At 39.0% G+C, this 23,173-nt stretch overlaps 1 protein-coding gene across 1 annotated transcript in view; it reads left to right on the top strand.

Moving 5' to 3' along the window:
• The window catches only part of elfn1a (extracellular leucine-rich repeat and fibronectin type III domain containing 1a), a 134,596-nt gene extending 111,955 nt beyond the window's left edge, over positions 1–22,641 (top strand). Inside the window, exon 3 of the mRNA XM_088329388.1 lies at positions 17,821–22,641. Within this exon, the coding sequence (XP_088185514.1) occupies positions 18,106–20,481 (2,376 nt within the window). The 5' untranslated portion in view covers positions 17,821–18,105 and the 3' untranslated portion in view covers positions 20,482–22,641. The remainder of the gene's footprint in view (positions 1–17,820) is intronic.
• The last annotated feature ends 532 nt before the right edge of the window (positions 22,642–23,173 follow it).

Here is a 23,173-nt window from a genome sequence, read left to right as displayed (position 1 = left end):
AAAGACCTTTGCAGTAACAAACGTGTCTTTAAAACATGTTTGTGTTTATTTCTTTAACTGTAACCAGTTTGTTACAGACTTAATGCTCGCATTGATCCATTGATCAGAAGCAAAAGTAAAATATCTTCTCTGTTCCTTTATCTTCTTGCTCATACCCCACTTGAATGTGTAAAACTGGAGTGTCATGCCCAATTTCGTTGTCACAATATGTTAGCCCATTTGTAACAATGACAATAAAGGTATATTCTATTCTATTCTATATTCTATTCTAAAAAGTGAAGCTCTGGTCATGTGTGTTATAGCGGTACGTTTTCACGTCCCCTTTAAATTGATAAACAAATCAAGATGGGAATTTTTGAGGTGTTAACCTTTGGACAATTATGCCTATCATTAAAGGTAGGAGGCATAGTTTGAGGGGTCTTTGGATATTGAGAGTTAAATATTTTCTCTATTAAGTATTTATTTAACAATCCCAAAGAGCCCATATTCTTTATCTTCCATTGTGCCTATCAGCTTTCATATTAATTTTATCAGAGCTGTTCGGGGCGAAACTGATTAGGTTCAAGGGTGTTGGAGAGGGAATTCATATACAGTTTTATTTTGTCAGGAAGCATGTCAATTTTGAAAGTAGTATACCTACTTCTGGTAAAGTCCAAACACCACCCCGAACCCCATAAAGATTCAAAAAGAAGAGTTTCTTTGAGCGAGTCTCGGAAATGCATGTACCTGTACTTGCTCACACAGCATGAACAGGCGGCCTTAGGCTGCAATTATGATTTTAAACCAGGACATGGCGGCAGAGAGTAACAAGATTTTCAATCCCGCACCACACCGCTAAGTACTCGCAAAATACGCTTTTTTTTCCATAAAGACTCTTTTCTAAAATTGATCTTTTCAAATAATTTTATCATGTTAAGTGGGATTAGGTAATGTTTTTAATGCCACAGATTCCTGTCATAATTTTGCTGGAAGAGACTTAGATGAAGGCCGAATATGACAAAAACTCACCAGCTATTGTAGTGGACAAAAAGGAACAAATTTTGTCAATCAGTATTCAGTATGCACTGAGGTAGGGTAAACCATGGCCATTTTGTGACACATTTTTGAATGAACATTTTGTGTTAATTAATTAAAGAGATGCTTTCACGATCATATTCATTGATTTGAAGGTCATCGTCATATTTTCTAGATGTATTGTGTTGTCACATGCATTTGGAATTGATAAGTTAACAACTGTTAGTTTTTTGACAATGCTATCTTTTGGTTGGGCTGATTGGATTTTCAAATTCAATCAGTGCATGCATGAGTAACTCCTTACCCATATACAATTCCATTGTATCTGAAAAACCCATACATACATACATACATACATACATACATACATACATACATACATACATACATACATACATACATACATACATACATACATACATACATACATACATACATACATACATACATACATACATAAACATATACAACACAGAAAGTCATGAGGAGAGCGAGGATGGGGGGATTATCTATTAATAATAATGAATAATAATAGTTACTGTATTTTCTGCACTACAAGGCGCACCGGAACATAAGGCGCAACCCCCCCAAAATGTATTTTGTCATACATTTTCCAGAACACTCAAAACAACACCGAGCGTATCTACGTCATCAGGGCCTTTCTGCGTCTGGATGTGCTGATTATCTTATTAGCCTTTCGTCCCGTTCCCGCCGTTCCTGTAGACAACATTTTCCACCAGGGTGCCCTGACATTGAACTACAGCCCAGTCAGTGAATATCTTTTGCATTGAATGTAATTTGTAGTCAATCGTATAAAATCTTTTATAGTCAAATGTATAAAATCCTTCACTGTCTGTAAAAGCCTGATCATTTCCGTTTACAAATAAACAGTCTAGCATAATTCTTTTCTCTAGGCCTTAGACTAACATCTTTTTTGGCCAATTGCAAGCTTCGCTTTACTCCGCTTTACCATATACAAGCCTGTAAATGCTAAAAAGGGCCCGTCCCCTTTACCTCCGAATAATTTTAGCCACTTGTGACTGATACAATTGTTGATTGACACATTGGTTAGGAAATGAAATGTCGGTATGTATATCACAGCATGAACCACACACTACATCTTCTGCTGGGGAAAATCGAGTAAGTAGCTGCTTACCGTAGTTGGGAGAGCTGTTGCGACTCAATATTGATCCATGTATAAGGTGCACCATATTATAAGGCGAATGGTCAGCTTTAGGAATAATTGAAAGCGTAGGTGCACCTTATAGTGCGAAAAATACGGCGCTTTTAGAATACCCTAGATGTCGGTACATTGATTTTAGGTGTGATAAAACATAAGTGTTAAAAACGAAACTGTATTGTGTAACATGTACCGTATTTTCCTCACTATAAGGCGCACATAAAATCTGTTTCTTTTTTTAAAAAGCTGACTGCGCCTTATAATCCGGTGCACCTTATATATAGATCAATATTGAATTACAAAGTCTGGCAACTTACGGTAAGCAGCCACTGACTCCATTTTTCGCGTAGAAGAAGTGCGCTGTGCATACTGGGAAATATTAAACAACGATTCTCTTTTATTTTTGCGTTTGTATAAAGACCCTGAAATGGCTCCTATTAAGAGACACGCTTACAACGCACAGTTTAAAATCAAGGCGATCAGTCACGCAGTAGAACACGGAAATAGAGCAGCAGCGAGAGAGTTCAACATTAATGAATCGAACACGAGAGTGGCTCGAGCCGGGAGAATTAAAAGTCCCCCTAGGAACTCGCTAACTGAACAATGGTTCCATGGGTGAATTATGAAAAACCCACTACAACGTTTTACATTTTGCTTTATTGTGATTGTTATTATTATGCACTTGTTGTTTTTGCACATTACGAGTGTCACTATATTGCGATTGCACTAACGTTTAATTTACCATAACAGTATCAGACGTTTTTTTGCGTGTTGACTAAATGGAGGAAAAGTAAAATGTTATGCCTTGCTGTTGTTCAAAGATTTTAAAGATGTGTAACGAAAATGCTTTACCTCAGAGAAAATAATAAAACGGCTGTTTATTCATTTTGGGACTGAATGGAGTTGTGGAAAGCTTGTTTGTTATCTATTAATAAAGTTTGACTGACCTATCTGACTGTTTTGTTGACATTCCCTTTAGCGCGGCACCATCTAACGGTTGCATAACGTAACTACATCCTCTACTGTAGCCAAGTCAAGTTAAGTCACATTTATTTATGACGCCCTTAATCACAAAAATGTCTCGAAGGACTGCACAGGATTACAATTACAAAATTGCACAATTACCTGATCTTAAACCAGCATGCACTTATAGCGCCTTATAATGGGGTGCGCCTTATGTATGGAAAAAGTTAAAAAATATATCATTCATTGAAGGTGCGCCTTATAACACGGTGCGCCTTATAGTGCGGAAAATACGGTAATAAAAAATGTTGCTACCCCCTAGAAAATAGTGACTATTTCTACATTTAAATACATATTTGGAAAGATTACACCGATCATAATATTCTGTAGCAGATATCGTAGTCAATTTATTATTTGAGTGACAATATAATTTTCTAATAAGCTTTCCGATCACTTCATCCCTTTGAAATATCAGGAGAATTGATGAACCACTACATAATTGTCATTAATCTGAAGGAGGCATTTGGGCAGTCCACGTTATTTTAAATGTTCGCTGGTTTGCTGCGGATCAAGATTCAGTGTTCGTGTTTGGCTTTCAGGCCTTGCAGCGCAGAGGGAGTATTTTATGGGCACTTGGGCCTGTCGAGAGTGGTGGCAGTATGTTAAGGAACCCGAGAAGTCTGCACTATTCATAAAAAAAAGCTAAAATATATGGAACTCGGATGAGGTTGACTAGCTTGAACGAAATACAAAGCAGATTCTCTGCAACATGTGATTAGTAAAACAATGCTTACTTACCTCTGGAAAGGATCTCTTTTGACATCTCCTCCCCTCCAATAGACTCGAGAGGGTTTGAGAGATGGCCGATTCCTGTTCTTAAAAAAGAGAGCAATACAGTTAACCATCTTCAGTTAAAATTTTGACAAAGTAGGGCTGTCAGAAATTCAAGCTACCTGAGGATTAACATTGCAAAACCTACGATTTAGTCAGCGTAATTCTCAAAATAAATGTTGATCATGTCATCCTTGAATTAAACACAATGGTAATATTCAAAGAATGTCCTAGTTCAGTGTTCTGAGATCCAAGCTTTTCAGTGCTTTTCCTCAGCTAGCAGGTACATCAACCAACCTTTAGGTGGCAACACCACCTTTGAACACTCTGGAACTCCTGGAGTTGAGATCGGGGGTGCCTGCATCATTTGAGAGTTGACCAGTCCCATCCACTGTGAAATTGCCAAACTGCTTGATTTTATTGTATCCAAAAGTATGCTTTCACATTGCATTATATGGTACATGTTTTATTGTGATTTTACTTTTTTCACACCAACTTGCATAATATAATGTATGTATGGATACACAATGCAGATCGGATGAAAATGGAAAAGAGAAGTCAGTGTATTCAAGTGAGGTTCGTTTTTAGAGTGGAATGACACAATCAATGCGCACAAGCTATTCCTGACTAAAGAGCCACAAAGGAGAAAAACAAAGTATCTTTATATCTTTCTACTTACAGCAACATTACATTACTTCATGAACTTTTTACAAACTCTAGGGTAAAATACTCTTAATGTTAGGAATGATGGCATCATCTGATGCTTTTGTGAGTGTGCACCTCCCATTTTAGTAAAATGATGTTCAAATCTTAAACCTTTCTCTGTAGAGTTTACATGTCATAACTGTACTTTCTCATTTTATAAACCTTAAACTGTGATTCCTTTAATTTGTCTGTGGCCCGTGATCGCCGGGCAACAAGTCCACTTGTCGCCTACCCGCTGTGATTTGTGAAGATAAGAGATTTAACAATGATTGGATGATGAATGGATATAATTACCAATTGTGTGAATAAAGGAGATTATTTCTAACCGAACAAAATGTCATTGCAGGTGCCTTATGACTGACTCTTGACATTTTCTTAATATAGAGGTTTTGTCAAACCTTGGATAAGCCGATAATGGAAATTGAAATATCGAGATTAGCACCAATGAATTCTAAGAAATAAAGCAAATATGTGTCTTACTCTTCACTTCAAGTCCTGAGGATTTTTCTTTTCTTGAGCGGATAAGTTATTCACTCAGCAAATATATAATCTCCCCAATATGAAACAAGGCCAGAAGAAATTGTCTGTTGTAGGGACATTTAAAGTCTTTGCTATTAAAGTTTTGCTTTTGTCAGGATCTAAATCATTGTTCCCACATGCTTTGGGTTGGAGGCAGCAAAACGTGCCGAGTTGATGGTCAGTTGATGGCCTGGAAAATTGCATTTACACCTTCGGGTGTTATTGCCGCTTATGTTTTAAATCTCAAAGTGCTGGAGTAAATTAAAGTACTGTGTTACCTGCTGTCTAGTTGATGAACATTCAGCACAGCTCATTTACTCCTTTCTCCTGGTCACTGTGCACCACTATGCTAATGATTTTTTTTTTTGTGTTTGTGTTTGTTCTATTTTAATGAGTATAGATTTTTGTTGTTAGGCTTCTCAAAATAAATTTGTCCAAAACACCTGTAAGATAAACATTTACTGGACCATTTCTAGAAACCATTTCTAAGGGGGTTGTTTTTCCCGATACGTCAAGGGTGTCTCGTGCCACAGATCAGAACATATCCTGTTTTTTAATCAAAACTAACTTGGGAATAATACTATTGTCCCCCTTTGATACCGCTGTTTCAATAATAAACACTCCTCATCGGATCAAGGCACATACAGAGCCAATGTAAACCCAATAAGACAGAAGCTCGGTCCAGGATATAACGGGTACAGTTATCGCTGCAGTTTACTGCCACGGTGGCACAAGAACAGACCCCATTTTAGCTGTAAGTCTCTAAACAATCCTTTATATGGAAGCTCAAAAATGTATGTTTATTGTTAAGACAATTTATGATGAAACCCCAAAGAACAAACCCCCAGCTCAGCAAACAATTTGATTGGGTGAACGGTAGGTGTGGACAAATTTGATTGGGTGTGCGGTAGGGGTGGGAGGATCTCTGCACACACAGCAGCTCCCTTTTCTCTCACACATGCCCTCTGCGGTGAAGGGAAATGCTGTACAGCCAGAAACTTTTCGTTTGCAATATTTTGTGACATTTTGACGAAAGAACCATTTGCAGCTTGTTCTGAAACCATTATTTACAGAAAGAAATGAAGGTGAAAATGAGCCTCAACAATCTTACGTAACTGCGGGAGGGAGCCAATTTTAAAATGGTTTGTTCGTTCATATGGGACACGGGCTCTGACATTATTCTTATTATTATTATTGTTATTATTACATACATTTGATCAAATCATCTAATCCCACCAAGTGAAATAAAATGTGTAAAAGAATAAAGTTTTGCCTAGTGAGATGGTTTGGGTTTTTTGTTCAATTTTGTCTTAAAATATATGCTGAGGCTCTCTTTAAAAATCTAAGAAAACCATGCATACATTACAAATATATATATATATATATATATATATATATATATATATATATATATATATATATATATATATATATATATATATATATATATATATATATATATATATATATATATATATATATATATATTGCTCTGAAGATTCTAATGGTATGGTCATCCCCCCAAAAAGCAGGTGACATTCATTTTGAGAAATTCTGCTGGAATGCAGATTCACCATTCAAATAAATTAGCCCAATGCCTCAGTAATACTTATTGCTAATTCCCAGCACCTCGTGCCAATTAGCAGCAGTGAGGTGTTATTTTCCACACTAATGGTAAAACAGGTCATTAGATTAACTAGATTGAGATAAAGAAAAGTTTGTTTTGCACTAGTGCTCGATTGCAATGTATGAAAATTGAAGCAATTGAAATAGCCGCTGGAACACGTTTCAAACATGAACTCAATGATTGAATACAGGAAAAGGAATTATATTTAATAATGCTGTGATTAAAATGCAATGGATATACAGATAATGTTGAAAAATGCATTTTGTATACCAAATGTTTTGATCCGAATTGTATTGCGCTTTGTTCAAAAGATGCACTAAACAGAATTGAAGCTTGATCCGAACTAATAACATTCATAACAATAGATAAACCTCAAAATTAATTGTCTCTGAATCCAGTTTTCTGCCATGATGTGTAATATTATTGATAGTCTTCCAATAAAACAATATACCAACTTTAATGTATTACATCTGAATGAAATATGATTGTGCTAAACTAAATATTCCGGACTTAATTTAAAAAATGAGAAAAATACTACGTTATTTTCTAGATTATAAACCCCGTCGGATTATAAGGCACCCATCACCTCCCCCTCTACAAATAGTAATTCATCCTATAGTTTTCATACACAAGGAGCACGGGACTATAAGGCGCGTGAAATCGAATCTACAGTTAGAGCTTCCTTGTGTATTGATACAAATAAATGCAATGCATTCATATGTGCCACTAACAAAAAAAATCGCAAAACATTGTATGGTGATGAGATCACTTATACATTACCACTAGACGACCAGTGGTGCAGAATAACAAACGAAAAGGCATTAGAACTCATCTCATCACCAGCCTATTTTTACGGCACCACATCACTGATTTGCACACTGCATTCTGAAAGCTATAACAGTCTCTCCACTTCTTTAACAATGCATCAATAGTATTTTGTTGAAAGACTTTCTGTTTTCTCCATTCTCTACCATTCATTAGTGAAGAGGTGGAAAGACTGTTTAACCCATCAGAATGCTCTATGTAAATCAATGTTCCTGGCTGGCATCGTGAGTACAGATCGTGAGACAACAAAATCATGTCTGGTACTTCGTCATTTGTACCACTGCTGATCAAGTGGTTATGTGTTGTCACTCATTTCATACAATGTTTTGCAAATTAGGTCAGCCATGTTCATTTATATGATCAATTAATGCAAAAAAATTGCTTAAATACGATATTATCCTAAAACTGTATAGTAACGTGTTTCAATAATTACTGTATGCGCTTCCGATCGAAAAATAAGGTATTTACAAAAGTGTTTAACTTCAGTGGAACTCGAGCAGTTCCTTTATGCAACAATGAAATGAAATGAAATGAAATGATTTGCATTTATATAGCGCTTTTCAAGTCAATGACTTCCCAAAGCGCTTTACAATGTGCTCCACATTTCCCAATAGCGGCCTTGCAGCCATGTAAGGCGCTCACCTGCTTATTGGGGGTATTAGGGGTTCAGTGTCTTACCCAAGGACACTTCGACATGTAACACGGACGAGCCGGGATTCGAACTGGGATCCCTTGATCCCAAGACGAGCGCTCTACCTCCTGAGCTACTGCCGCCCCACAAAGGTTATTTAGAACAAGAAAAGGTGCTGGATTGTACCAGAAGCACTTGTGTCTTGCACTTTTATGATTACAAAGGCAGCAATGTATCTCCTTCCCCAGAACAGGGTCATGTGATAAATTTATTGGGGGAGGGCTCCTACTGGCAACAATTTGAATCAAAATCAGTTGATTTTGATAAGACAGGAGGGTCTTTGAGAAAATGTCATCACCAAAAAATTAAAAAGGATCAACTTAATAACAAATGTTTGCGAAACTTCAACAAGTCTAAGGCCTTCGTAAGCAGCCCTCTTCTGTATTCCCCAGCCTGACTCCTCCTGAAGTAAATGTAGCACTTTAAAATGCGTTGATTTAACCCGAGCACAAACACCTTCTGCGACACCCCCCGCCAAAAGCAATTCAAGACCTCGATGTGCACGGTGTTTCCTTCCCCGAGAGCCATAGTTCAATTTCAACTCAATTGAATGGCTACTTCTGCTTCCCCATTCTTTGCTTTCCTCCCCCCATCTCCCTTTGGCTGTCTTTCCAACACAGCAAGAGCGTGCTGCATTTTCAATGACATCAAATAAAGGGGGTGGTCATTGGTATGGATGAGAAGGGTCCGCTGAGATGGAGGCACCTACGCCACAACAAAACACGAGATAAGAAACCCATGCACAGCAAGGCTGAGAAGGCCTTCAAATCATATATTTTTTTTAAAAAGGAAAAACAGATGGTTAGATATCTGCCTTTCTGTGGACACTCGCAGATTGCCGTGAACAATTTGAATTGAGCATGCGCGACAATGTTGTTTGGACAGCCGCAAACAACAATCAGGGGCGGCCTGCTGCTGCAGAGGGGCTCGGCGTGCATGCAATATCCTGTGATTAGGAGAGAGGAGACACTGTTGATTCCTGATGCTTTCGGATGCTTGTTTCATTTTGGAGCTCGGCTTCACAGCGAGGGGGCGATGCAGGGGTTGGGTTGGATCATTGCAAGACACACAAGGGAACACTGAAGGTTACTCATATTTCCTAGTAAGCTTTGAACTAGCAAACTGACACTTTTACAGGGGTGTTACCAGTGGCCCTGATTGAGTACCGTACCTGGCCAAAGAGACTGCTTAATTCAATCCTTTGCCCAACAATACAAAATGGAATTCACACTGCTTGGGACACATTTGCACACTGCCTTGTGAAAGTATCCGCCCCGGCCCCCCAAGGATTTTTTGACATCGTGCCATATTTCAGGCTTCAACTTTATAAATAAAAAAACTCGGAATCAACAACATATGAGACCATAGTGAAAACAAAAACAAATATATTTAACAATTTATAGTGTGTGGTAGCAAACAAAAAATGGAAAAGTACGTGTTGAAAATTATTGCCCCCCTTGTTGCTACCACCATGTTTTACAGTGGGGATGGTGTTTTCAATATGATGTTCTGTGTTACTCTTACGCTAAACGTAACGTTTTGTATTCAGCCCGAAAAGTGTAATGTTGGTCGCATTTGACCAGAGCTTGTTCCACAAGTTATTGTTTTCTCCCATGTGGCTTCCTGCAAACACCAAACGAGCATTTTTATGGTGTTCTGTCAGAGAGTGCTTTCTTCTTGCCACTCTTCCATAAAGGGCAAATTCATGCAGAGTACCACTAAGTTTTCTTATGCAAAGATTGTCCCACCTCAACTGTGTATGCTGGAAGGTCATCCAACATAATCATGTATATCTTGATTGCTTCTCTGATAAGTTCTCTTCTTGTTTAAACCAAACGTTTTGGGGGAAGGCCAGGTCTTGCTATGTTTTCCGTGTTTTCATGCTCTCTCCATTGTGATAATATTGCTTGCACAGTGCACAGAATTGTTTGTAAATATTTTACTTTGATCAAATAAAATTATTGTTGTTGTAGCTTTACATTTAAAACATTTGTCAGCACCAGAACAAATGGTAAACCCAAATGCGTAACGTTTCACACAAAAGTTTATTGGGATATAGAGGAAGTTAGGTGCGAGGAAACACACACCAGCGATCTGGTACTCGCTGGACTAGAGGAGCAAGCAAACTATTCTAAAACATGGTATTGGAAATGGGCGGCACGGCGGCTGAGTTCTTAGCGAGTCCGCAGCACAGTTCTGAGGTCTTGTTATCAAATCCAGCTCCCAGCTTTCCTGTGCGGAATTTGCATGTTCTCCCTGTGCTTGTGTGGGGTTCCTCCCACATTCCAAAAAAACATGCATGTCATGTTAATTGGCCGAATCCAAATCGTCCCTAGGTATGAATGAGCGAGTGAGTTGTCTGTCCCTGTGTACCCTGCGACTGGCCGGCGACCAGTTCAGGGTGTCCCCTGCCCACTGCCCGAGGACAACTGAGATGGGCTCCAGCACCCCCGTGACCCTACTGAGGGTGGATAATGGATGGATGGATCGTGTTGGATATTATTAGTACGTTATCTTGTATCCAGTGTAGGCTGCTATCAAGACGGCAGAAATTTCATGCTGTGTGATGTTTTGCAGACCTTTTACCCCATCTCCTCTTAAGGCGCCTAGCGCAACCCCACATAGAAAAGTACATGTCTGCATTTGAATGGTTCTTCAAAGGCATGGATTCAATAGGTTATTCACACAAGTTGAAAGGGAAAAAGAAAAGCCTTCATTACCCGGCGCATAAAGCCTTGAACAGGAGAGAGCCGGCATGTGCAGTGGCTGCCTGCTTCTGATAGGGGAATACACACTCTTCCGATGCCTCGGGTGTTCTGGCCGGCTGCACTGGACCATGCAGATTGCTGCCATTAGGGAAAGTGGGTCTTTGGTGGAAAATAAGCCCTCATATGACTGCAAACACCCATGGCTATGTACAAGACTCATTTGAACATAGAATGCTACAATCGGCCCAATACATGCATAGAGCTGAGGCAATTTTATTAGTTGTGTGTAGCGTTTTTTATATCACAAGCCTTGGCAGTCATAAAATAACAAACTAAGCAATAGCGGTATTCCTACCAATGCTTTGCTATTAATTTGGTCAAAAGTACGTAATTGGAGCGAGAGTACAGTAATCCCTTGCTGTATTGTGGTTAACTTATCGTGGTTTTGCTACTTTGTGGATTTTCACCGTGTATTGTGTTCTGCATTCTTATTAACTAAACAGAAAAAGATGCTTTCTATCACCAAAAAAGTTGGACATCTCAACCGTTTAAACTTGCTCTTGATCCATATGCGGAAACACTTGGCATTTTTTCAACAATGTTTAATTGTGGAAAAATTTGTGATTTCTGTATGACAGAACCTGAAGAAAGTAAATGCAGTTTTCCATAACGTCCACATGATGGGGTAAGGTATCATGTAAACCGAAGTGGATTAGTGCAATAAAACATCAAGGTTATTTTTAAAATTATAATTGGACACTAAAGAAAAGTACTTTGACTTATTAGAAAAACTATTCTGCATGTAAATTGCCTTTACTCTTGAGTAATAAAAAAATGATTAAATAAAGGTTTCTGCTTAGCAGGTTTTCACAATTGTGGGACGTTTTTGGAACGCAACCCTCCAAATAAATGAGTGATTACTGTTTTCCATCGGTGCTACATATATAATAGTGTTCCAAAGATTATTCAATTAGATGATTTAATATACTGTAAGGCTTGTTTTGTAACACACAAGCCCTGATACTGTAGCGCTCTTTCAGTCAGCAAATCAGACATGAGTGCTGATGCATTCCAGTTAAAGTCCGTGGTCTAACTGAAAGCATTTGCACCCAAAAACATTTTGTGGTGCCGGCGAAACGAGGCCCAAAGAAGCATCGCCTGTGCCCATTCGATCTCTGTTTGCGCCAAAGGGCGCAAACTCAGCATTAACAACAAACGGCTGCCGCCCTGTCATGTTTGGCGTCCGCAGATATTCTACAGAGATGTATTTTTTATACTCATTTCATGGAACATTTGATTTGAACCCGATGTCTCTCCCCTGGGGCTTTTCCAGTGTTCTTTTTCTCATCAGTTCCCCTCCACTGCTGCTCTTTTGTCATCCTGAAGGCGCTTTCAAATGGCAGCCCTTGGCACAGTCGTACTGCAATAACCACACGGTTCCCCTTTTACTTCCCTTTGTGTGTGTATGCGCTTGACCACAGAGTTTAAGGAGACATCGGTATGCCCAAAATGAATATACATACACTACGCCCTGCTCAAAAGTAGCTTCTTCAACTTGTCCATGTCATGATTAATGATTCGGGGCACCTGCGGCTGCCCCATTGGCGCCAGCAGCCCTGAGAGCTGATTGTTTCAGAGACTCCTTTTGAACCCCCAGCTTTCAAGAGGAAGCCGTCAGATTGTTGCAAACCTATGCTCCCAGCTAGGCAAGCTCATACCTTCCGACATTTTCTTGCCCTGTTTTCTCCTGCCTGATACCTGTTGCCAACCTGTTTCTGGACCCGTTTCTGCCCTGATCTGCCATTCCAACCACCGACCTCTTTTGCCCTGTTTCCTGCCTGATACCTGTTGCCGACCTCTTTTCTGAACTCGATACCGCCCTTGCTCTTATGTCCCGGCTAATGACCAGTATCCCTTCTGCCTACGATTATCCTCGCTCGACACGGAAGTGCCACTTCCGCATTCCAGCAGCCTGCTACCCGTGCCCATTGATCATCGGATCGTGGAAGCAAATATGGCTCTCCCTCTCTTTACCAATAAAACTAAGTAAACGAACACTACTGGGTCCTGTGTCCGTTTCTGGCCTTGTGCTAGTCCAGAAAAACAAAGCTATTCATGATCATCAGTTGACAGTAGCAAAACAGAACAAATAGCAAAATATAATTTTTTGTCCTATTTATATGGCTCACGTGTACATAATAATTGTGATTTTCTGGTAACATGATCTTTTTTATTGGTTTTCTGAGTCTATTCAACCCTACTTTTAATAACTAACCCTGTCATAACATGTTAACAACATAGCAATAACATAACACATAGTTATTTCAGAAATTTAATAAATTAAATTCCAGTTCATGGGCGTCATGGACATAAAACTCAATTCAAGTATTAATAATTATTTTCAAGGGATTGGTATGTTCATGCAAACTCATGACCTCAGAACTGTGCCACACACGTGCTAACAACAGCTCCACTGTGCTGCCCTTTATAATATATATATGCAGTTTATTATTCTCGCACTATTGTACAGTACTCTTAGCTATGATTATTTCCCTGCTACTGCACATCCATATGATTTGTACATTAGATGATCCTCCAACTGGTTTGTTTTAAAACATACTTATATTCATATATTTACGGAAACTGTACGGTTCAGGTGTATCAACATTCCGTTCTGTATACATGTAAAAGATAAACAGAATGTATCTTTTTTTGGATTGAGGCATAATTAATTCACTTCAAACAAATGCCAGAGCAATTAACCTATGCTCATGTGCTTACAAATGGCAAACAGCATGCTTCTTATAGAGCAGAGGTCCCCAACCTTTTCTGTATCATGGAATATTTTAATGTCTGACACGGTTTTTATGGCCCAGCCCAAGGTCTGCATTGTACTTTTTCTGTTCGAAAAAAAATAATTATAATAAAAAAAATCCACAAATAACAAGTGTTTCCTCGCAACATTGCACCAACATTACATGATTTGGGAAACTGCACCGGCTTAAGGCAAGACAGAATAGTAGCTATCGTAAAGTTTAACACCAAATGTGACGTAGTTGCATGCTAATTGTTTCAAAATACAAGCTCAGAAAGTACACTGACCACCACCAAAAGTGTGCACAGTACTTGCATGGGTTTTCACTATGCAAATGTTTTCAATGTTTACTCATGCAATAAAAACGTTGCATAATCTTTGTAATATGGCGTAGTGGGCTGTTGTCAAACATTCTACATGCTGATTGGCTGTGTCATTTACCGTTTCATTTGTCTCTATGTGTATCTTCCGCGGGAGGAATCCTCGCACCACCCAAAAGACAACTGTGTCGGCCCGTGCAAACCACACTGAATTTAATTCAAATGTGAACGCACACTTAGTGTGACCGTAGTGGTGTCAATAAAAAGAAAGTTAATAGAACTTTTTTTTCTTTCAGTGCTGCCTGGTACCAATTGAATATCATGCATGAAACACAGCCAGCAAGTGCCGTTACAATTCGCTCAAGAAATATATTTATAGAAAAGAGCAGCCACTATGCCCTGGTGAGACGTATTAGTGGCTGCACGTCGTCACTGCATGAGGGGAAAAAGGTCAAGTGACAGCAGGGGTGGTGATCAACTCTGGTGCCACATTGACTTTTCTCAGAGTGCGTCATTATATCTCCTGTGTAGAAGTGTCTCCCCTATATATATATATATATATATATATATATATATATATATATATATATATATATATATATATATATATATATATATATATATATATATATATATATAGCCCCGCGACCCTACTGAGTATAAGCGGTGCAGCTGATGAGATGAGATATATATATATATATATATATATATATATATATATATATATATATATATATATATATATATATATATATATATATATATATATATATATATATATATATATTTGTATTTATATGAACATCAAAACCTGGATCTAAGTAGAACAACAAAAAAACCTTGCTGCACAACAAAGCAAGTGAACAAGTACATTAGACTATGTAGTTGGAAAATAGAAGCCTTACAGTTCCTCAACTATCAGTTTTGTTAAATAGTACCTGCAAAATACCTGTGTCAAAATCTACCTTAGAGTTTTTTTTTTCTTCGAATTACATACCTGTCAACCTCCACGTCTCAATGCCCGTGCAAACTGTCGTATTTTTCCTTACAAAATACCAAATAATCTTACACCATATATACATTTTTTTTTCCGGAATGATGCATGATGGGAAATCCCCAGGTTTCGTGATAGTCTGTGTTTACCGGATGGTACCCATAATTGATAAATTTGCTTTTTTCCGTACAGATTTTCTTGTACGTCGTACACATCTTAAAATGCATAATAAACGTACTTTGTATGGCAAAAACGTACAGGTTGACAGGTATGGAATTATGACACCTTTAATGTGGCTTATGCTTATACAAAGCATGTTAAAATCATATCAAGCCTAAAAGAATGACTATAAACCCCCCTACCCCTGGCCTTCTAATGCTTGAAAGAAAATCCGCAGGATGCAATTTACCAGTGACTGGAATCCCCTTATCTCAAAGCCTGTGTTTACAGCTCTTTTAATGACCCACGTCATTTGTCAGTTTCGGTATAGATGTCGTAGGAATCAACATTGAAAGATTTGCTGTCAATGCTAGGTATTATAATCAACAATTACTGGCAGCGGAAAATATTTAAATCATGTGTTAAGTAAGCTAAAGAAGTAAGAAATCACACCTGCAGTGAAGAGTGGTCAGCATTTGAGACCACGGCAAAACTCTACAGGGCAACTTTATCCAAGATCAACGGCAACTTTACTGTCAACTAATTCTTTAGTGCCTACATAGTTATGAGAGTTCTGTTCTGCATTAGTTGTCGGAAGAAATAAATGAAATAAAAAAAATCAAAGGGTGCAAATGTCCATAGTGCAAATTTAATTTATACGTGCAAATACATGACAGTTCATGTATTTTGTTCCAAACATGAAATAGCAAGTATGTATTACCGTAGTTTCCGCACTATAAGGCGCACCGGGTTATAGGGCGCACCCGAAAAAATAGTTTTTGTCTTATTTTTGACATACATAAGGCGCTACAATGGGAACGTCAACAAAACAGTCAGATAGTTCAGTCAAACTTATTACCCCCTTAACATTCCCAAAGCTTGCAAAGACGCAAATACGTGTCGTGAACACGTGCGGATGCGGTGTCCGTACGATGTCACTCAAATGCATCGTTCCATCATTCGGAAGGTTAAAGTTTTGGGATTCATGAAATGCCAAACATTCCTTAGTTTCTATTTTCTTTTTCGCTCACAACTTTACTGTGCATATGACAATAAACACTTGGAATTGAGTTTAATTTAAAAATAGACACTCCATTCCATCCATTATCTGCACTGCTTATCACCGAAACATCGAGTTCAGTCTGAAACAAGATACAGGGATAATATATATAGCCAGAGTAGCTCACCGAAGTCGTTGTGTTCATAATAATGTGCAGCCGTGGTCCTCTTGTATCCGTGAGTTTAGTAAATCTAGGAGAATAAAATATTTACAAATACAAAATAGTAAAAAAATGCTTTCTGTATGCCGTCAGCCACGTGCTATACGCATTCATCTTTTTTGGCCAATTGCAGGCTTTGTTTTGCAGTTTAAGCCAATGCCAGCCTGTAAATGATAAAAAGGATCCTCCCCTTGACCTCCGAATAACTTTAGCCAATAGTGATCCATTTAAATGATGATTGACACATTGGTTAGCCAATGAAACGCCGGTAAATAAATCCCAGCATACACCGCGGACTACTTGGCGTTCGGGGGGAAATCTAGTCGGCGGCTGCAAGTTAGTTGCAAGACTTTGCGAATTAATTTTGTTTCATAAATAAGGCGCATGGTCAGCTTTTGAAAAAAATAAAGGCTTTTAGGTTCGCCTTATAGTGTGGAAAATACGGTACATTTCCGGGTTTTGTTTCCACGAAAAACAAACAAAAACAATACAGAAGTTACTGTAAATAACAGAAAGGTACAATTGCTTTGCATCTTAGTGTAAGTGTCCATCTCTTTCATCAACATTCTGCTTGCTTTAATCCTGCCAACCAGAGTACAAACGTCATGCATGTCCGTGCCAGTTCAAGCTCAGTCTGGCAATATTAAAACAAAAACTGCCTGCTTCTGTATTTTTTAGTCACCATTTAGTGCAATGTGAATGAAACCTGATTCTTAAACTAAATTTGAATCCCCACTGAGAATTTCTAAGACTTAATGTACTGGTGAAATAAATGTTAATACATGAGGAATATCATTTAAAAAGAACAATCCATTACAACAGCAATATTGGTGATTTGGTTTGCAAAGGTATTGCAAAGGTCTAACTGGCCCACATGGTCCTTCTTTTTCTCCCGGCATAAGCCTCTTGCACACCAATAAAAGCTTTACGCAGCAAGCTTGTCAGATAGAAACCCTAAACACATTGATCCAGCGTGCCAATGCGCACCGTGCTATTTAATTGATTTAATGCTGTGTCTAAACGCTGGCCGCCTTGCATCCGACAGTGAGCAGTTTAATGGACAGAAAACTGGGACTTTGCCATTCCCCAAGCCGTCAAGTGGTAATTGGTTGATAGTTTGTTTTGATAGTCTGTGCACACATGATTTCAAAAAACAATTGGTGGGGCATAAATGAGCAAACCATGTAGAGATACTATGAATGAATGCATTACATTGAATAATAATTGACATTACATCTCTGTGTTGCAGGTCCTTCTTCCAATTGAAAGAAGGTGACGCAAAAGGGAGAAAACAACTGAGAAACAATAAAATGAGACTTTTCAACAATGTTTGTTTCTGACACAAACAGTTCAAACCAAAACAAGATTGTAAATTCTTCCCCATACTCTGTCTGGAAATCTAAATGAAAAGGATTCTATCAATGACGAGGCTGTGGCTGGAAGGACTCCCTCTGGTTGCGAAAAAAGGATCGCTCAAGCTAAATTAGAATCAGAGCAGAATTGCCTTCTCTTTTTTTCCTTGTGTTTCCAAGACATGACTCGGAGGGGGGCACGGATTGCCAGAAAGTGGGGGATGGCAAGTAGCACCCTGCTTTGGTCTGCAGCCATTGTTTATCTGACCTACGTCAGTCAAGTCAGCGGAGACTGCTGGTTAATTGAGGGGGAAAAGGGCTTTGTTTGGCTCGCAATCTGTAGCCAGAATCAGCCGCCTTACGAGGCCATCCCACTGCACATCAACAGCACTATTGTGGACCTTCGCATGAATGAAAACAAGATTAAAAGTATTCAATACTCTGCCCTCAGTCGCTTTGCCAACCTAACCTACCTGAACCTGACCAAGAATGAAATATCCTATATAGAGGACGGGGCCTTTTCTGCTCAATTTAACTTACAAGTTCTTCAAATGGGCTTCAACAAGTTACGCAATTTAACAGAGGGGATTCTCAGGGGTCTGGGAAAACTGCAGTACCTCTACCTCCAGGCAAACCTGATTGAGACTGTGACACCAAATGCCTTTTGGGAATGCCCCAACATAGAAAACATCGACCTGTCTATGAACCGCATCCAGCAGTTTGACGGCTCCACATTCACCAGTCTGACTAAGCTTACCACCTGTGAGCTGTATACAAATCCTTTCAATTGCTCTTGTGAACTACTTGGTTTTGTCAAGTGGCTCTCGGTTTTCCCCAACAGGACGAATGAGCGCATGGTCTGCGACTCCCCAAGTGGTGTGTCTGGTTACAGTCTTCTTAGTCAGAATCCCAACAACCCAACCTATCGTAATGCCCTTCACATGCTTACTACAGTGTGCACCGATGACTACATCACACCATTTTTTCCACTGCCATTGGAGCCCACAACACCCCCACCTGACTTCACACTTTGTGGACTAGAGGACTGTCCATCAGGAACAGAACCAGATGACATAATTACCAATAACATTAGCACAACCAACAATGAAGTTGAAGCAAACCCGCAAATGAAACTGAAAAAAGTATCTAATACAGGCGCCACCATCACAGTCCAGATCCCGCATCCTTACAAAAAGATGTATATCCTGGTTCTTTACAACAACAGTTTTTTTACGGATATCCAAACCCTTAAAGAGTTCAACAAGGATGTTGATCTTACAAACCTTAAACCTCACACAAACTACACATACTGTGTTGTTTCCATTCGCAACTCTCTGAGACACAACCACACATGTCTGACAATCACCACTGGACCGTGGAAGGGGAAATCAAGGGACGCAAGCAACACGACTGCTACTCATTACATAATGACCATTTTGGGCTGCCTTTTCACCATGGTCATCTTTCTAGGGGTGGTTTATTACTGCTTGCGACGAAAGCGCCAGCGAGACACCAAGCACAAAAAGGCAGGGAGCCTGAAGAAAAACATCATGGAATTGAAATATGGACCCGAACTAGAGGGTGGGACTCTTTCTCGGATGTCCCAAAAACAGCTGCTAACTGGGGAGAGCATGGGACGCATGCCTTACCTTCCGCCCACAAGTGAATTGGATCAGTATAAATTTCAAGAAATAAGCGATACTCCCAAAATGATGAAGGGAAGTTATATGGAGGTGCGAAGTCTGGACCATCATGACCGCAGGGAGTGTGACATGGGAGTAGCTGGAAATAGTCAAGGCTCTGTGGCGGAAATTTCCACCATTGCAAAAGAGGTTGATAAAGTCAACCAGATCATCAACAACTGCATTGATGCCCTCAAGACGGACTCCACGTCTTATCCGGGGGTACGATCAGGAGCTGTTTCCAATGCAGAGCCGCAATTGCTGCTCATATCTGAGCAGCCTCAGAATAAATCGGGTCTTCTCTCCCCTCCGTATAAGGATAGCTACCACCATTCCCTGCAGAGACATCGAACCTCGGATGCCTCACCAAAAAGACCCAGCACAGCCTCAGGAATGCGAAGCCCCCGGCCTTACCGTAATGAATCCAGGTATATTGAGAAAACATCCCCGACGGGGGACACCATCCTCACGGTGACTCCCGCTGCCGCCATCCTGAGAGTCGAGGCTGAAAAGATACGACAGTACGGTGACCACCGCCATTCTTATCCTGACTCTCAGATCGAGGAGCTGGAGGGCCCTGATGGCATCAAGTCTCCCATGCTGGAACCCATCTCACACTCCCGCTCCAGAGACTTGGCCTATTCCCAGTTGCCAGCTCAGTATCACAACCTGAGCTACTCATCCAGTCCAGAGTACTACTGTAAACCTTCTCACAGCATCTGGGAGCGTTTCAAACTCCACAGAAAGCGACACAAGGATGACGAATACATGGCAGCAGGCCACGCACTCCGTAAGAAGGTGCAGTTTGCAAAAGATGAGGACCTGCATGATATTTTGGACTACTGGAAAGGTGTTTCAGCGCAACAAAAATCATAACTTTCTGAGGTTTTTTGTTTGCTCCTTTTGTTTGTTTTTAAAAGGACCACGACTTGCAGAATTTACACAAGAACCTCACCCAACTTTTAATCAATGGATTTTTTCTGGCTCAAAATCACATAGGTATCACAATCTCTTTTGACTTTGAGGGGTAATTGAAATTGTTTAATATCTGCCATATTGTGTAAACAAATTCATGGAGTGGAAACATTTTATTCTCTAATGAGAAAATATACTACCGGTACTTAATAAAATGATGTACTTTACAATAAATTATCAGTTTTTGGGTATCGCATGGCCAAGTCCTGTGAAAGTGGATTTGCTGTTGTGTAATTTAAGAATACTCTATCCGATGATGTTTACTGAAACTTCACTGTTTTGTTCATTTGTATTTTGGGGAAAACTTTAAATATTCAGTTAATGTCCTATATAATCTGTGTAAAGATTTGGTCATTTTTACCTCCACACTGTTTTCGGGTTTGTTGTCATACAGCAAAAAAAGCAAGTTAGGTGAGTACAAGCTGGCCTCATTTTTCACATTTAATCCCTTTTCACATTCTTTGTCTTCTTTTTATCAGAGATTCGCAAGTGATTTTTCAATATACTACAGACATGTGGAATATCATGTATTAAGGCCTCATTCATCAGGCATTTCTAATTTATCGACCAAAGGAGAAAAAAACTGTTTACATTGTCCCTGCGCGTTCTGGGAATGGTATGAGCATTTTTATATCTATACTGTATTTGCAATGAGTTACAGGGAGGGAATCCAATTGCATAATGCGCTTTTGGAAGACTGAATGATCATATTTCAGGTGGAAATGGTAGGACTGCTCAAGCATTTCCCTGCCCATAAGCAAGCCTGTTGGATGAATGTAACATACAACTATCTTATGTGTCTACGGCAGCTTTTGTGTATATTTTACAGAAAGTATTTATTCATGTCGGTGGACAAATATTTTGTTTCACTTGAGTCCTGTGTACTATAAAGTTCTATCTTGGTAAATGATCGTAAAGTTGGTTTGCCACTCTGATGGGCCAAATTGTTCCTTAGAAGGTTTTCCTTCATTTGAAAGTCTGTTTTGTCTTTTCGGATATTGTGGACATTACCTACCGGATGGACGGCGACCAACACGCTAGAGTTAACACTTGATAATGTGAAGAGAAAAAAAAGACTCCTCTGACTTACTGGCTGTGAATTTATATGTTATACATTTTCAGCAGTAAATTTCAAAACTTAACACATCAAAACGATGTTTACAGAGCTCATTCCACGCAGGGTCATGGACAAGGGATTTGTTGTATATTTATGAATGAGCAATACAAAAATGAGTCAGCTTGATGACACTATGGTTTAGTTCATCTTCACATGACTCCAGGCCTACACAAAAAGAGTTTGTAGGATGTGCATATTTGCAAACGAATTGATCATTTGATCTTAAAGTTGCTGTCTTAAATGAGTTCAAAATGAAGACAGGAATTGTAACTTTAAATGTATGTGTGTGTTGTCTGTAAGAGCGCATATATATTTTTAGATAAAATCTATACTTTGGCATTATTGGAGAGAGGGATAATTTAACCACACAAAAGTTTTGGGATTATAATTACAATTAATAGTTTTGTTGACAATTTTCTTGTAAGTTTGTACTCTATGTGCTTTATATGTCATGTGAAATGAACCATCTGTGAGCCCAATATGGTTGCATTACATAAGCATCTCGTGACACAATAGCCTGACTTAATATTTAAAACGCCTTAAGAATTTTTTAAATATCTCCTGTGGACAGCTGTATATTTTCCTTTTTTTTAATTTCAAGCGTTAAAACTGTTTGAAGACTTGATGTTTTTTTCCTTGTCTTTTTAAGAATGAAAAAAGAGCATTTCTGTATACAAGGAGAGCTACACAGGATTTCTAGTTATTTTAGCCACTTAGCAATGTGTTTTCCTCCTGCATATTGTAGCACTCGTGTATTATAAAGAGTTATAAATGATGACAAAACTCAATAGAAAGCTCAAAGGTCGTTTAAGTGCATCATAAGTAAACAAGAGCACAAAATGTTTTTGTTGTTAATGTTGTTGTTGTGTGATCTTTTTTCAAACAATACTATGTAATCAGCTTTCAGGCAAAGTACTGTGAAATAAACTTAAGGGTACACAGGAGGGGCCAGAATTATTATTTTGAGCCCATATCACGGTGAAATTACATCCAGACACAGAATAAACATCGGGATGTTCTTGTTGGTGTTTTGCAACCCAATTTATATTTAGAAATCACTCAAATTCCAGGATGAAGAATTCAGCTTCACTACGACGTTCCTCTTTTATATATTAAACACATACATCCAGCAGTCGACACAAAGTTTTTACAATTTAAAGCAGTAGATTGCTGTATTATCAACATGTCTGCTTTCATCAAATATCCCAAAGGATTTTGGGCTTCATTGTCTCACTGAAGCCCGTCCGACATACAATATACTACTGCTGGGCTAATAAAAGTAAAGCTTTGTTACCGTGGCAACAAGGGCCCTCTTCTTGCAGGAGCAGACACCAGAGAGTGTTGGAAGTCAAATCATTTTAACTCATGAAGACAGCGTTGTGTGTCCGTGCTTAGTGAGTTTATAGTTTAACAGACACATCGAATAAGGACAGAAAACACCAGGAGTGGATTTTGAGATTGCAAAAACAGGAAACC

The sequence above is a fragment of the Urocampus carinirostris genome, chromosome 1 (assembly GCF_059441175.1).
Source record: "Urocampus carinirostris isolate Australia breed hairy pipefish chromosome 1, RoL_Ucar_1.0, whole genome shotgun sequence".
NCBI classification, from domain to species: Eukaryota; Metazoa; Chordata; class Actinopteri; order Syngnathiformes; family Syngnathidae; genus Urocampus; species Urocampus carinirostris.
This window is presented reverse-complemented; position numbering and strand designations above follow the sequence as displayed.